The sequence below is a fragment of the Oncorhynchus masou genome, chromosome 8, assembly GCF_036934945.1.
Source record: "Oncorhynchus masou masou isolate Uvic2021 chromosome 8, UVic_Omas_1.1, whole genome shotgun sequence".
In the NCBI taxonomy this organism is placed as follows: domain Eukaryota; kingdom Metazoa; phylum Chordata; class Actinopteri; order Salmoniformes; family Salmonidae; genus Oncorhynchus; species Oncorhynchus masou.
This window is the reverse complement of record NC_088219.1, coordinates 26,399,988-26,417,333: the sequence shown is the minus strand read 5'-3', so window position 1 is coordinate 26,417,333 and position 17,346 is coordinate 26,399,988. Positions and strand designations below refer to the sequence as shown.

At 42.0% G+C, this 17,346-nt stretch overlaps 1 protein-coding gene across 2 annotated transcripts in view; it reads right to left on the bottom strand.

Moving 5' to 3' along the window:
• Nucleotides 1-366: 366 nt before the first annotated feature.
• LOC135544450 (astrotactin-2-like) overlaps nucleotides 367-17,346 on the bottom strand; it is a 501,862-nt gene continuing 484,882 nt past the window's right edge. For both annotated transcript variants that reach the window (XM_064972062.1, XM_064972063.1), the window contains 3 exons: nucleotides 7,974-8,074; nucleotides 7,284-7,467; nucleotides 367-1,717 (listed from right to left, as the gene is read on the bottom strand). In XM_064972062.1, the coding sequence (XP_064828134.1) occupies nucleotides 1,480-1,717; nucleotides 7,284-7,467; nucleotides 7,974-8,074 (523 nt within the window). In that variant the 3' untranslated portion in view covers nucleotides 367-1,479. The remainder of the gene's footprint in view (nucleotides 1,718-7,283; nucleotides 7,468-7,973; nucleotides 8,075-17,346) is intronic.

Here is a 17,346-nt window from a genome sequence, read left to right as displayed (position 1 = left end):
GAAAGAGAGATTTTACCCCTTGGAAATGAATGTAAATATTTAGTACGAGGTCCACTAGCATAATGGGTCACTATTGACGGTCGAAAAGCTCCAGTGCATGTTGTTGCTTACCTACCGTAAGCAGAGTGTAGGGCTAGCTGTTGTAGGAAAGTATTCACAGTTAATTCTGAGGGACGTTACATACAAGTTCACATTTGCAGCTGTTGTATTTGAATAATTCCATGAGAGGATGCATGTGTTTTGGGTTCATTATAATCTTTCACTTTCTCTCTAGCCCAGGGTTTGTCGTGTAGCCTATATCGCAGATGTGAATCAATTGGTTAAAAAGAGCTCGTGTCTCCTTCTTGTGGAAAATAATGCTGATGCTTGTGGTATAGTATTTAATATTTCGCATTCTTTCGAAAAAAGACAATCAAAGCCACATAATAATACACATGTTATGTACAACTTTATATTTACAATATAATAATTTACTATCACAATTGATATAACATGAAATGCAAATCAATTAAAAAACAATGAGTTGGATTTTTATGTCCATGGCTCTTGAGCGATGGAAAGTCAAGTAAAAGTTTCCTTGAAGGAAGGGATCCTAAAAGATCCATACAATCAAACAATCCATACATTTAGCATAAACTCTTGAAATTCTTTAAAAGATTTTTCTATAAAAATGTTTGCTTTTCTCTTTTCTTCACTTTCTTTACCAGATGACCACAATAAAGGACTATTTTTAAATATGTATTTTCCCTGCGGTTTTGGAGCTCTCCACGTCTGTCAACTAACTTGTGAGGAGATAAACAACAACAAACAAACAAAAAATGAAACATGGCTAGTTATTAAGGACTTCTCTAACTGCCAAGCGTTATTCACACACAGTACAATACAGCTGATAACATCACAATCCGGCTCGAAGGATTTCTCTGTAGTCTTCATTATAAACACTATGTTGTCTGCTGTAAAGAGACTATAAAGCGTTGTTAAAGTGGTGATATGCTCAAGTATTACAAATGATCAAAATAAAATCGAAATGATAATACCACTCTTAACGGTCTCCTTCCCATTGCTCCAGCCAAGAGGAGAGACATACAGGGAGTTGCTTTTCGTTTGTTTGTTTGTTGCCCTGGTAAGCTTCCAGAGCCGAAGCACCATGACAAACTGCAATATTACATTCAGTATTTTTTTCCAACCAATTTGCTTTGGGTTGAATGATAATTTACATGCTCACACCGCTCCTCCTCATTGATAGTAGTGGTCAGTAGTCACTGGCATGTACATCCAAACCGTCTTTCCTCTTCAAGCAGTTCTAGCACTTTTTTCTAATTTAAAAAATGATTTTTGAGGGCGTTTGACAGTAATTATTCTAACAATGTCCAGTGGTGTTGAGGTTTCAGGGCTCTCCTGGTTTGGAAAAACACCAGTCAGTGGAGAGACCAGAAGCAAGGAGGAGGAGGCTACCGTGGTGTCGTCTCGCGGCCTGTCTCATCGGAGCTTGGCGTTGCCGTATGTGTTGCGCTGTACTGAGATCAGTTTCTCCATGCAGGCAGTGCGGGTCTCTTGCAGGGAGCTATGCCACACGCTGCTAGGGGGCTGAACCTCCTCGTTGCGACAGAACATGTAGGCCATGGTGTCGGTGCGGCTCTGGATGTAGGCGCTGTGGAGCAGGGCACGGCAGTACCGGCTGATCCTCTCCACCCTGCGCAGGATCAGGTGGGCTTTTCTGGGGGGGGGGAATGCATAACAGTCATCATTAGTATTAATATCAGTATCAGCAGCACTGGTATTTTTTGTCATCATTTTTTCCCCTCATGGTGATATAACACAGGTAGCAATTCACACATTACAGCTGGGTAATAACAGGGTAACCAGAGGATTGCCGTTTCGAATCGCCGAGCTGGTTGGGGGGGAATTTGCAGGGAGTGAGCCGGCAACTGGAGGCTTCAACACCCTATATGCTATCGACTGCCGTTTTGCCCTTAAACAAGGCCATATTTGTTCCGGTGGCACTGCTACGGCAGCCTGTGATGTGTGTGTTTTTTGTCAGGTTGGGTACTGCAGCAGCAATAATTAAAGAATATCTGCGCAAATGGACCAAAAAGGCAAGTATTGTATCGTAGTGTATATAATTATGCCACACCCTGTGCCCCCATCATCACCACCACTACCATCATCATCATCATCCTCCTCATCATCATCACCGCCACCACTGCAGGAACTTGGCAAACTACTATACCTGCACATTAACTTGTAACTATTATTTTCTCAAATAAGTCTTCAACAGCAGTCCAGAAAACAAACAGGTTCATTCATGTGTATCTGCACTGTGGGGTAGTTGCAGAGCAGGTTTGATTGAATTCCAGACTAGAGTAGAGAGGAGGTCTGTCTCTAGTCTGTGTTGGCAGCCTGCTCATGTTCCTGGCGAGAGGAGGGTATGTTAGAGGCCAGCTCAAGGTAGACAGGACAGGCAGACAAACTGCTGTAAGCGTGCACGCACGCACACACACACACAGGCAGCGCAAACAGTGTGCACGCATACACATGAACACACACACTTGGATTCATTCCCTTACAGTACTTGACATTCTCACATACTTCATTCGTCAGAAGTGAGGATTAAGCTCTGTGTGACGTGTTGTTAGGTTGATATGAACAGATTCAAATATCAAAAATAGATAGCTTTGAGGAGGAGGCATATTCCATTTGTTTGGAGAAAGTGGGTGTCTGTTAAGCATCAGAATGAGTCTTTGGTTAAAGCTCGGCGCACAGACAACCTTTTCACTTGCTTGTTAGAAAAAGGGCAACCCTTTTTCCTTCTTTCTCTCTTCAAATTCCACTGCCTACAACAACATAACATCAAACATGTGAGAAAGTGGGCCTCGTGCAAGAGGGTGACTTGAGGACTGGTGGTTAAGAATGCCTACATATTCATCATTAGAGGTTCATATTGGAGATCATAACTCACAAAGTCCTAAAGCTACAGTACCAGAGAGACAGCCCTTTCTGTTTTCTTCCAGCTGTATTCATTTATCTTATCAGAATGGTGAAAGATGATCATACAATTGTGAATAAAACCCCATTTGTTCATCCAATAAATAAAAGAGTAACGTAAGCCAGTAGCACCTTTCCAAGAGAATAAAACACTCAAGACTTGTGCGAAACTGTTGCTACAGCAGAAATGACTAAATATGAATACATACAGATGTAGGGTCTTAATTTGATCACCCTGTTGTAGGAGAACTATCCTGCAATGCAGGAAATATAAAACTTGCAGTGTATTTGAGGTTTAAAAAGGATTTTGATGTTTGTAATTTCTACTTTGAAATGATCAGACTTGATTTTCCCCTACGAAAAATGTATCAACATCCAGAAAAATGTCCATTAATTCTAACACACATAATAATTTACATTCCCCTTGCTGCAGGATTCTTTTCCTGCTGTAGCAAACTGGCGCAAATTAAGATCATACACCTGTATGGAAACCAAAGAAGAAAAACAACCTGCAAAAAGACACAATAACATTGAGCACAATTTAAAATAATGCATCGATATAAACACACTGTACAGTACATGCACAGTATGGCGAGAGCAAGAAATATGTGCGGTTGTGCTGTGACAATGCTAGCGGTCGGTGGCTGGGTCTCAGTGTAGTCTCACTGTAGTCTCAGTGTAGCTCCGTCGGTCTCCCAGATGTCCTGACATCGTGAGTAAATGCTGAGTGGTCACATTTCAGTTAGGCACACTGTTACCTTTTAAAAGGCACCACCGATAGACCCGGCTCGTATATTAACCCAACAAGGCCCTGCCCTGCCAATTTCAGGCAGTAAATAACTCTACACTGTCAGTCATCCAAACGCCTTCTTCAGGAGTCCAACATACCCCCTACTCTCCCCCTCGGTCCCCGCAAAAGCCACCTTCAATTTCCAAATCACAGAAGAAAAAACAACAACATAATCTTCCTTTAAGACAAACTTTTTCCAAATGTATGATATTATTTATGGCTGTCGGAGAGCGCTTCCAGGCAATGGGTGTGGACAAAACAAAACACAGGGCCTGAAACTTTAAACCTAATGTTGCCATCGTCGCAAACCTATTGAACTGCTGGAGTTCTAACCTGGTGTCTGTCCAAATATTTTCTTTCTTTCGGCCGGCAGTCTAAGTTTCTCCATCTCCATATCATGCTAATGTCCCCTGTGTCTATTCACATAAAACTGCTTTGTCGGGGTGGTCTGTTTCAGGGGGGCAGCCCGAGGCAGGGTTCAGCAGGAAATCTTTACGAGAATGAGGAGGAAATGGACTTGAAAGTTTAGTTAGTGTTCGTTGACTGTCAAATGTAGTGTTTGGCTTGGCGTAAGAGCGGTGTTTGGCATAGGGGCTGTAATTCGAAACAAGTATGTAACCTCATAGTCAAAGCTGACCTTACCAATTCACTTCCCCAAATAAACACTTAAAAAAGTCTGATTGCACAAATCGGCTTCTGCTTACAGAAGGCATGCAAAGGCAGGAAAACCCAAATACCTTATTCTTCAAAAGTCATTGGGGACATCTATTGCTTTGTTATGTAAGAGTTAAATAACTGTTACTGACACTAGTTATCAAACAAATCAACACATACACAGACCACATACTGTACAAAAGTGTTTATGGATTTGTACATTCAAAAGTTATTTTAGCATTTTATGTTATATTGAAAAAAATGCTGTACCAGGACATTCAATTGGTAAAGAGAAAAGGATATACCATTTGTACGTGTCTGTAGTACCCTTCAGTTCAAAGTGCCAACCACTCAAGATGACTACCTGCATTGTCTACATCTGTCTATATTTATTTTTTATTTAACCTTTATTTAACTAGGCAAGTCAGTTAAGAACAAATTCTTATTGACAATGACGCCCTACCAAAAGGCAAAAGGCCTCCTGCGGGGACTGAAGCCTGGGATTAAAATAAATACAATATAAATATAGGACAAAACACATATCACGACAAGAGACACAACACAACACATAAACAGAGACCTAAGACAACAACATAGCATGGCTAGAAACACATGACAACACAGCATGGTAGCAACACAACTTGGTAGCAGCGCAACACATGGTACAAACATTATTGGGCACAGACAACAGCACAAAGGACAAGAAGGTAGAGACAACAAGACATCACACAAAGCAGACAACTGTCAGTAAGAGTGTCCATGATTGAGTATTTGAATGAAGAGATGGAGATAACCTTCATCTCTATTCCAGCCCTGCCAGTGATAAGGCAAGGTTGAAAGACCACCATAATGGATAACTGCAGCGAGTGGAGGTCTGGGGATGTGTGTGCTTGCGTGCACACACATGCCTGGTATGACATGAATGCCATTAGTTCGGTGATACCCTGGATCCCCAGGCAGTCCCAGTAGATAACGCCTGGTCTTGAGTGCTATCATCTAAAATAGAGAGCGAGCCAGACGCTACCAGTCCAATGTGTATTGAACCCCATTTAACCCCCATAACAACAGATAGCAAATACATTACACTGTCCATTCTGAGGACACAAATCAAGTTGTAAACACATCTCATAAATCTTACGCAAATGTCACATCAATCACTGTATGATCTTAAAAGGATTTATGTGAAATCTTACCCTGATTGATGTAAATGTCAGAAGTGAATGTCATGTGTACATAACCCAACAAGCCCTGCCCTGCCAATTTCAGGGAGTAAATAACATTCCATTGTCAGTCATCCAAATGCCTTGGATTCAGCCCTCATACTATATATTTTCCCTGGTCTTTTCAGGTCAACTAAGCATTTGTATGCTCATTAATCACATGATTCAAAAGCTTAAGCTTTTATTGAAGTTAGGGAGCCTGGGGGTTGACTCCAAACTGAACAGTAAGCAATCAGTTGACTGGCTAATCACGAGAAATACAGGCTTATCAATTGGTTGATTGGGTAATCATTCACAGGAACAAACATCTTCTCATTGGCTTCCAGGAGACCACTGCAAACTCTTTGAAAACACTTGTAGAAAACAAACCCGCAAATACCACGGTGCGGGTAGGATTGAAAGGAGTCCTTGTTTTCAGTCTAATCCTGCAGCTCTGTGTGGGTAAAGAGTCTAGTCCTAGCCCGGGGAAACGGAGCAATGCTTTCCTGACGTGGTTATGAAATCATTCCTGAGTTTACTGGGGGCTTCATGCCTTTACAAGTAACCAGAGAAGTTGGTTTTATGAATGAGTATTCCACACTATACACAAACAGTGCAGTCCCTATTAACCGCAACACTCGTGAAATGCCAACACCGGACCAGTCCCATTCCATGTACCCAAGACCATTTGCTACGCCATAGGCTCCCTTGTAATAGCAAGGCTGTAATTTGTATATTTAGCACTTTAGTCCAGTCATCAATTGGGTCCACAATCTGATAAAAAGGTAAATGAGAGGAAATAAAAACATCTGATGAACTTGAGTAAATGAAAATGAAAATATATGGCTGTGCCGTGTGGATTCTTTGGTACTCCAATGGAACAAACTTGTTCATGATTGGTTTTATGGGTCAGGATTTGCAGTGAAAGCCTAAACCAATATTTTGCTGTCCAAAATTACAGCTGACCAAGGTGTTTGTGTGTGCATGTGGTTTGCACGTGTGTGTGTGTGTGTGTGTGTGTGTGTGTGTGTCTACAGGTGTGAGACACCTTTTTGAAGATGGATGAAGAAACAATGGAGCTCCAGCAAACAGACATTCAACTTATTGACTGGATATATGAGTCTTCTGTAAAAACAACCTCATGTTACAGGGTTGGAAGACGGCCATTCTGAAATCCACTGGAATGGGAAGATTAAACATTTCAGAAAACTGAAGATGACGGGGAAAAAGATAATGATGTTTTTGGCAAAGGCTGCCAAGAACCCTAAGGCATTCTTGAGAATGTTGTGATTATTGCCTTTTTACTTCATGATCATAAACAATGAAGTTCTGTTAGCTCAAATAGTTCAACTTAGACCAGTAACAGATTAAGTATCTGGACCAATTAGGTAGACTGTTGCTTATACTTGAAATCTGTGGGCCCATGGGAGAATCTGTTACTAATTCAATATTTTACCTGATCCACAATAAGGAACCTTTGGACACAGAACACAACATGTCACCGTTTTGTCAGAGGCTTCCCACACAGACAGTGGAAGATGACATTTGAAGTGACACTGATGCCAAGCAAACAGTGACACCAGATGTTGTGGGGACACTAGAATCACAGTGACACCTGAGACGTGTCCAAGCCTCCAAGCCTTTCCGAGCCTTACCTGGGTCCCAGCTCATCTTCGCTCCGCCAGACGAAGTCACCAAACTTCTCGTAGTGGGAGTTGTAGTGGTGCTGTACCCTGTAAAGCAGCGGAGGGGGAATCTCCATCAGAGTGTTGTAGGCCGTCTGCTGCTCCTTGCCACTGGTGTAGCCGTTGTACAGGTTATACACCTTGTCTGCTATCTCTGACACAGGAGGAGGTGGAAGAGGGGAGAGGTCATTTAGAAGACACTCATTTAAAAGACACAAGTGAACTTGTGATAAGGATATCATATTAAGGTGAGCAAGTCAACCCAAGATCAACATCACAAGTAAATCCTAGGTGCTGGTGAAAACCTTGGTGCCCAAAAAATTTAATGTATGCCAACAACGGGGGCTCCCATAGGATGGTGCTCAATTGGCCCAGCATCGTCCGGGTTTGGCCAGGGTAGGTCGTCATTGTAATAAAATAAAAAAACTTCTTAACTGAATTGCCAAGTTCAATAAAGTTTACATTTAAATAAATTAAAAATCTATTTTTTAAGTGATATTGTCTATTGGAGAGAGATAGGAATGGATGGTGAGGGGGCTGAATGGGGGGTTAGAGAGAAGGGGAAAGGAGAATGTGTAAAGGATGAATGGAAAGGTTTTGGGATGGACAGAATATAGGAAGAGAAAATTAAGTGTGAATAGAGTGTGTGAGAAGGAGTACCTTCTGCTCTGCTATCGTCTACCATGGGACAAGAAGTCCGTACTGAGACGAAGCTAGACTCTGAACGACTCCCTCGACTGTCCACAGCATATAGAGTGAACCTGAGAGAGAGAATGAACAAAGAATAGAAATAATATTAGAGCTGACATCTTAAATCTGTCTACAACAATTAACAACCTTTTTTAAACCACATTCATATGTACTCTTACTGTATCAGGGAAAGAAACAGGCCTCTTTTGACACCAAAAAAAAAAAAAACTATGTTGCTTCAGCCATCCCATCCCAACCTTCTTTCAAAGCTAGATGTACAGAGTTTACCCAGTGTACCCGGCTCCTACACTTCACACAGCATTTCTATAAGCCAATGTTGACAGCCACTGAACTCTCTTTTGAAAAAAGCCACAACTCAGAGCCGGGTCAAGACCCAGGACTCAGGAGCGGGTGAGGATTCCAGAGGAACGATTATGTCAGCAAGTGGCCCTGCCTGGTACTTGAAGCTACAGCAGAGGACAGACCAGCCGGTTGGCAGCAACGGCCATTACACCTAATAACTCCCTTAAATGGAACTCCCACTTCCTCTGAAGACGAAGTTCCTACTCACATATTAAGGCCTCAGAATACCTAGAGTTCCCCAGGACCTCCCATTGGCAGTGGCTAGTACAGTACAATGTAGTGTGGAGAGATGATCTCCTGCGAAGCGCTGTACTGTAGGAAGTCCATTCTGTCTCATATAAGTAGCTTTTAGAGACATGATGGCTGTTTATGAGACATGAACTACCAACGTGCATACATGGATATGTGCATGTAAGGATGCTGGGATGTCCAGCCAGAGCTGATTGGACAATCCCAAATTGGAGAAGATTAACCTTGATGGTCCTTTGGCATGGATAAAGTCAAGTGGTACTTGTCATTCTTTGCATTCTATTTCGAGGGTCTATACTTTAAGTTGAAATGGTGGATCATCGCTAAAAGTGTGTTGGAGAAGATTAATGAAAACAAGTCATGTTCTAAAATATTCCCGGTCTCAGCATTATTCTGAGCTGACTGTTTTTATTGACTTTTCTGTGAACCATTTCTGTGAACCATCAAACATGACCATTATCTAAACTGCAAACAGCTGGGAATAGGATGTTCAGAAGAATACATACGTGTAAATTAATATTGTTCATGATTGAACATTCAAAACAACAAATACACTATATATACAAGAGTATGTGGACACCCCTTCAAATGAGCGGATTTGGCTGTAGCAGCCACAAGCGGAAACATCTAGGAGCAACAACGGTTCAGCTGCGAAGTGGTAGGCCACACATGCACAGAGAATGGAACCACTGAGTGCTGAAGCGTGTGGCAAGTAAAAATAATTTGTCCTCGTTTGCAACACACAACTCTAACTGCCTCTGGAAGAAATGTCAGCACAAGAACTGTTCATCGGGGATCAAGCTTCATGAAATGGGTTTCCATGACCGAGCAGCCGCACACAAGCCCAAGATCACCATGCGTAGTAAATGCCAAGTGTCGGCTGGAGTGGTGGAAACGCATTCTCTGGAGTGATGAATCACGCTTCACTATCTGGCAGTTCGACAGACGAATCTGGGTTTGGCGGATGACAGGAGGACACTACTAGCCCGAATGCATAGTGCAAACTGTAAAGTTTGGTGGAGGAGGAATAATGGTCTGGGGTTGTTTTTCATGGTTCGGGCTAGGCCCCTTAGTTTCAGTGAAGGGAAATCTTAAAGGTACAGCTGATGATTCTGTGCTTCCAACTTTGTGGCAACACTTTGTGGAAGGCCCTTTCCTGTTTCAGCATGACAATGCCCTGGTGCACAAAGCGAGGTCCATACAGAAATGGTTTGTCGAGATCGATGTGGAAGAACTTGACTGGCCTGCACAGAGTGCTCACCTCAATCCCATCGAACACCTTTGGGAAGAATTGGAATGCCAATTGCGAGCCAGGCCTAATTATCAGTGCCCGACCAAACTAATGTTCTTATGAATGGAAGCAAGTCCTCGCAGCAATGTTCCAACATCTAGTGGAAAACCTTCCCAGAAGAGTGGAGTCTGCTATAGCAGCAAATGGGGGACCAACTCCATTTTAATGCCCAAGATTTTGGAATGAGATGACAAGCAGGTGTCCACATACTTTTGGTCATGTAGCCTATCATGCATTTTTCTTCCACTGTTTCACAATGCTATTTCACTGGCAGGGCCCCATTTTAATGTCTTGCTTTCTGTAAGTCTGCCTTTTGTTTGAAGAGCCTGTGTTTTAATACCACCAACTGATAGTTTTGTTTGTAATACAGCCTGTTAAGACATTTTTTGCAGTTTGTCCGAACTTGTTATTCATCTAGAGAGATGTGTGGTATATTGGTATTCCCAAGAACCTCACAGAAGACGAGGGGCCAGAGTCCGTCCGAAGTTCGCTGTAGAACCTCTGCCCAGCAAAACAACACCGCATATAACAATCACATTGTTTAAATTATGTGGTCTCGTCACTGGCCAGTGAATGGAGCGGGGGGGCAGGGTCTATTCATCATGCAATTTGTAAAGTTTAGTTTAGGGCCCCGGACGCAGCTCGCCAGCGCATTGTTGTTTTTGGTTGTTAAAGTGGTTGGCATCGAAGACAGTTACTTTGCTCCCCAGGCTAATCACAGTGCTATTATGTAAAAAAAATTAAGCCTCTCAAAGACCAACAGTGGGACAAAAGCTCTCATTAATATAGTGAAAGGAGACTACAACAGAAACTTTCTCTAGCCTTTGTGTTTTTCCACAAAGATCACCACAAAATGTATTTTGGCTGCTTTCTTCCCCGCAGTGTTGTTAACACTACTGTCAGGCATACAACGCCTGTTGTGAGTCTCCCATCCAAGATCGAAGATGGCCGATCAGATGCAGCTGAGTGGAGTGTGAGTGGATAGACTGGGAGTCTGCGGTGGCAGGCTTCACCACTGGCATCGATAAGGATCGCCTCGGAGAACAAAGAGAGCACCGTGCTCTGGCTTGCCACGAGCATGTCAAAACAGAGGGTAACATACTGGCAACATTCACCCAACCCTCCATACAATCCCTCTCTCTCTCTCTTACTCTCTCCGCCCATCCATCTCTCACACCATCTATTTTGTATTTATAATGGATCCCCATGCTGCCTTGGCAGCAGTTAATCTTCCTGGGGTCCAGTACAATTAAGGCAGGTATACTATTTATAAAACATTACAATACATTCACAACACGCTGTGTGCCCTCAGGCCCCTACTTATCTACAGTACAAAATCCAAGTGTACGTGTGTGTCTGTGCCTATATTTCTGTTGCTTCACAGTCCCCGCTGTTCCATAAGGTGTATTTTTATCTGTTTTTTAATGGAAGCCTCTCTAACATAATCCAGGTAGATTCAGGAATTCCCCAGGGCAGCTGTTTAGGCCCCTTACTTTTTTCAATCTTTACTAATGACATGCCACTTGAGTAAAGCTAGTGTGTCTATGTATGTGGATGACTCAACACTATACACATCAGCTACTACAGCAACTGAAATGACTGCAACACTTAACAAAGAGCTGCAGTTAGTGGCAAGGAATAATTTACACCTAAATATTTCTAAAACTAATAGCATTGTATTTGGGACAAGTCATTAACTAAACCCTAAACCTTAATAAATATTGTACTAAATAATGTGGATATTGAGCAAGTTGAGGTGACTAAACTGCTTGGAGTAATGCTGGATAGTTAACTGTCATGGTCAAACCATATTGATACAGTAGCTAAAATGGGGAGAAGTCTGTCCATAATAAAGCGCTGCTCTACCTTCTTAAATCAAATTTTACTGCTTGCATCAATTACTTGATGTGGAATAGAGTTCCATGTAGTCATGGCTCTATGTAGTACAGTGCGCCTCCCATAGTCTGTTCTGGACAGTACAAAACCCCCCCGGAAAGAATACCCTGTTCTGAGCCAATTGCAATTTCCCTGTTTGTGGCACCTGACCACACGACTGAACTGTAGTCCAGGTAAGACAAAACTAGGGCCTGTAGAACCTGCCTTGTTGATAGTGCTGCTTCTTCAGGATCGGTGGGTTTCCTGCGGGACGGTTGAGCTAATGTAGGCTAATGTGATTAGCATGAGGTTGTTAGTAACAAGAACACTTCCCAGGACATAAACATATCTGATTGGCAGAAAGCTTCAATTCTTGTTCTAATTGCACTGCCCAATTTACAGTAGCTACTACAGTGAAATAATATCATGCTATTGTTTGAGGAGAATGCACAGTTTTGAACATTACAAGTTATTAATAAACAAATTAGGCACATTTGGGCAGTCTTGACACAATATTTTGAACAGAAATACAATGGTTCACTGGATCAATCAAAAACTTTGCACATAGACTGCTGCCATCTAGTGGCCAAAATCTAAATTCCACCTGGGCTGGAATAAAACATTATGGCCTTTCTCTTGCATTTCAAAGATGATGGAGAAAACGCAACAAAAAAAAACCCGTAAGGAATTCAAAATTACAATGCTTGTCTTTCATAATTTGGTCATATATACTTGGATGTGTAGTGTCACAGCTTGTTGCTGGCATGTCATGCCTATGTTTGCTAATCTTGCCAATGAAAAAATCATTCAAGTAATTGGCAATATCAGTCGGTTTCGTGATGAATGGGCCATCTGATTCAATGAACGATGGAGCTGAGTTAGTCTTTTTTCCCAAAATTTCATTTAAGGCGTTCCAAAGCTTTTTAATATCATTCTTTATGTAATTTTTCTTTGTTTCATAGTGTAGTTTCCTCATCTTATTATTCAGTTTAGTCGCATGATTTCTTAATTTGCAATATGTTTGCCAATCGGTTGTGAAGCCAGACTTTTTTGCCATTCCTTTTGCCTCATCCCTCTCAACCACACACCTTTTCAATTTCTCATTAATCCACAGGGATATAACAGTTTTTACAGTCATTTTCTTAATGGGTGCATGTTTATTAGTAACTGGAATGAGCAATTTCATAAATGTGTCAAGTGAAGCGTCTGGTTGCTACTCATTACACACCACAGACCAACAAATATTCTTTACATCAACAAAATATGAATCACTACAAAACGTATTGTATAACCTCATATACACTATATTAGGCCCAGCCATGATTGATTTGCAGTTTTCGAAACCAAAATAAGTTTATCTCTAGAAGACAGAACGTGACTCCTTCCTGAGCGGTGTGACGGCTGTGTGGTCCCATGGTGTTTATACTTGCGTACTATTGTTTGTACAAATGAACGCGGTACCTTCAGGCGTTTGGAAATTGCTCCCAAGGATGAACCAGACTTATGGAGGTCTACAATTTTTTTGAGGCCTTGGCTGATTTATTTTGATTTTCCCATGTTGTCAAGCAAAGAGGCACTGAGTTTGAAGGTAGGCCTTGAAATGCATCCACAGGTACACCTCCAATTGACTCAAATTATGCCAATTAGCCTATCAGAAGCTTCTAAAGCCATGACATCATTTTCTGGAATTTTCCAAGCTTTTTCAAGACACAGTCTACATAGTGTATGTAAACTTCTGACCCACTGGAACTGTGATACAGTGAATTATAAGTGAAATAATCTGTCTGTAAACAATTGTTAGAAAAATTCCATGTCCCAACTGACTTGCCAAAACTATAGTTTGTAAACAAGAAATTTGTGGAGTGGTTGAAAAATACGTTTTAATGACTCCAACCTAAGTGTATGTAAACTTCCGACTTCAACTGTATTTGGCTAAGGTGTATGTAAACTTCCGACTGTATTTTGAGAAATTTTCTTCTGGGATACTTACTTGTTTTCATTGCTTTACTGCGAATATTGTGTCTACCAACGCCCCTGGTATAATGTACATTTGCTGAAGCATTATGACAAATCAGCTTCACAATGGTAGAGATTAACTGAGCTGGGCTTGGGTCATTGATAAGTCATTGTCTCAACACAGCCTTATAATGCTGTGAAAGGATCCATGAACCCAAATGATTTAGGTGGATACCATCCTACTTATAAAACGTGTTTTGTTTCCAAAAGGTATCGAATTTGTCAACAAAAGTTACACCCATTGAACTGCAATAGTCACATAGCCAGTTGTGACGAAAAATAATCCTGTTAAACCGTTCAATGACACGATTCAGAGAGGGCACAGAGCCGGCAATCTGTTGTAGTATATTCAGGAGCAGCTTGGTAATATAATTTATACAAGCTCCGGGATAAGACATTGTTTTTGCACCAGGAATGGTTACATTTCTTACCATGGAACTGCCCAAAATCACAGGTGGCGAGAAGGACGAGGAAAACTGCCCACTCCCACACTTCACAGGATTCGGAGAACCCTTAGTGGACGGGCGAGAGGCAGGATAACTTGCCTCTCTGATTTCCTTTGTCTTTTCCTATCGTTCTCTCCCTCGCTCCCCTCAAAAGCTGTCTGGCTACTACTTGGTTGTTTGTCATCCCATGGTTTTGTCCCTGTACTATCATTTTGAAAGCTCAACAAACAATGAGGCGAACAAACGGTGGATGGAAATTTGTGTGAATTAGCAATAGCGCCATAAAGTAAAGTTTGCCTTATCATTTAATGAGAAAGGAGTGTGAGAGAGAGAGGGGGGGGGGGGAGAGAGAGAGAGTCATAGAGAGAGGAAGAAGGAAAGTTGAGAGGAGACAGAAAGAGGAAAAGGGAAGCGGTGAGAGAGGTAGAGAGAGATAGAGAGAGGTGGGGTAGGGAAGAAAGAGAGCAATTATGGTAGTATTTCTGGCATGCTAGGGAGAGGGGAAGCCAGGCAGCCTAGAGATTCATGGTCGATGACATCAGACGTTGGGTCGAGATCAGTTGAGCCGGTCCACAAATCAATCAAATGCACCAGGAGAGTATAATTCCTGAGTGACCAAAGAATTTACGGCCACAAAACTAATTTACGACATTGATTTAAAATCTCGGGTCAGGTCTGTAAGAAAGGACTCACCGCGCTAACAACGTAATATACTTTCTCTACTCCCTTTTCTATCAATTACAGGTTAACTTTATATTAACTGACTGCTGGCAACTGCGCATATCACTGGAGGCTTGAGCAGAAATATGATTATACTACCATAGCAGTGCCATATGCATTTTCTATCTATATCTTAACTAAAGCTACATCTACACGTGTTGTGATTAGGTGATTTTAAGTGACTAACACGAAATCACCCAATAAAACACATGTCTTTAGAACAAAAAAGGGAAAAGTTAAAATATGTAATTTGCACCAATAAATAAGCCTGTTTTGTGTTTTATCTCTCTAAGCTCTGCCATAAAATGGATTGCTCATTCAGGTTTTCTGTACAAGCAAATGGTTTGGACTTGACATAAGCAGGGTTGGCAGCTTACTTTCTATGCAATCTGTTTCAGTTACTTGCTACCTGTTCAGAATTGTAATCAGTAAAGTAACTTTTGGATTACCCAATCTCAGTAACGTAATCGGATTACATCACTGGGTCCAAGCTCCCTGCCATCCAGGACCTCTATATCAGGCGGAGTGAAAGGAAGGTCTGGAAAATTGTTAAAGACTCAAGCCATAGACTGTTCTCTATGATTCCACAAGGCAAGCGGTACCAGTACATCAAGTCTGACACCAATAGGCTCCTGAACAGCTTCTATCCCCAAGCAATAAGACCGCTAAATAGCTAACAGAATGGCTACACGGACTTTATGAGTTGACCTTTGTATTTCATTTTTGTTTTTGCACTGTCTCTATGCACACTCACAGGGCCCTACACACTCACACACATTGGCACTCAAACATCCATAAACACTCACTCCATAATTTGCTCACACACACATAATATGCACATACACTTATACTGACTCTACACACACACACACACACACACACACACACACACACACACACACACACACACACACACACACACACACACACACACACACACACACACACACACACGCACATAATCTTCATATATGCTGCTGCTACTATGTTTATCATATATCCTGATGCCTACTGATCTTACCCCTATACACATCCACCCCTATCGATCCAGTATCCCTGCACATTGTAAATATGGTAATAGAATTGACCCTGTATAGAGTATAATGACTTACTTTATCATGTTCTTCTGATTTCTTATTTGTATTTCTCCTGTGTTATGTTCTTTCCTTATGTTATTTCTAGCATTACAATGATATTGATTCAAATCAAATCAAACTGTCTTTGTCACATGCGCCGAATAACAACAAGTGTAGATCTTACCGTGAAATACTTACTTACAAGCCCTTAACCAACAGTGCAGTTCAAGAAGAGTAAGAAAATAAACCAAATAAACTAAAGTAAAAAATTATAAAAAGTAACACAACAAAATAACAATAACGAGGCTATATACAGGGGGTACCGGTATCGAGTCAATGTGCGGGGGTACAGGTTAGTTCAGGTAATTTGTACATGTAGTTAGGCGTGAAGTGACTATGCATAGATAGTACAAAACAAATGGGGGGAGGGGGTGTCAATGTAAATAGTCCGGTGAATATTTGATTAATTGTTCAGCAGTCTTATGGCTTGGGGGTAGAAGCTCTTAAGAAGCCTTTTGGTCCTAACTTGGTGCTCCGGTACCGCTTGCCATGCGGAAGCAGAGAAAACAGTCTATGACTTGGGTGACTGGAGTCTCTGACAATTTTATGGGCTTTCCTCTGACACTTGCCCTGGATGACAGGAAGCTTGGCCTCAATGATGTACTGGGCCGTACGTTCTACCCTCTATAGCGCCTTACAAATGTCAGAGATGCCGAGCATTTGTCATACCAGGCGGTGATGCAACCTGGTCAGGATGTTCTCAATGGTGCAGCTGTAGAACTTTTTGAGGATCTGGGGACTCATTCCAAATCGTTTCAGTCTCCTGAGGGGGAAAAGGTTTTGTTGTGCTCTTTTCACGACTGTCTTGGTGTGTTTGGACCATTTCCTGTAGTCCACGATCCTTTCTCTTGCTCACATTGAGGGAGAGGTTGTTGTCCTGGCACCACACTGCCAGTTCTCTGACCTCCTCCCTATAGGCTGTCTCATTATTGTCGGTGATAAGGCCACTGTTGTGCCGTTAGTAAACTTAATGATGGTGTTGGAGTCATGCCTGGCCGTGCAGTCATGAGTGAACAGGGACTACAAGAGGGGGCTGAGCATGCACCCCTGAGGGGTCCCAGTGTTGAGGATCAGCGTTGCAGATGTGTCTTTACCAACCCTTACCACCTGGGGGTGGCCCATCAGGAATTCCAGGATCCAGTTGTGGAGGGACGTGTTTAGTCCCAGGGTCCTTAGCTTAGTGATGAGCTTCAGTTTGCATACTGCCCCAACAGGTCCACAGATGATGCAATCGCCATCACACTGCA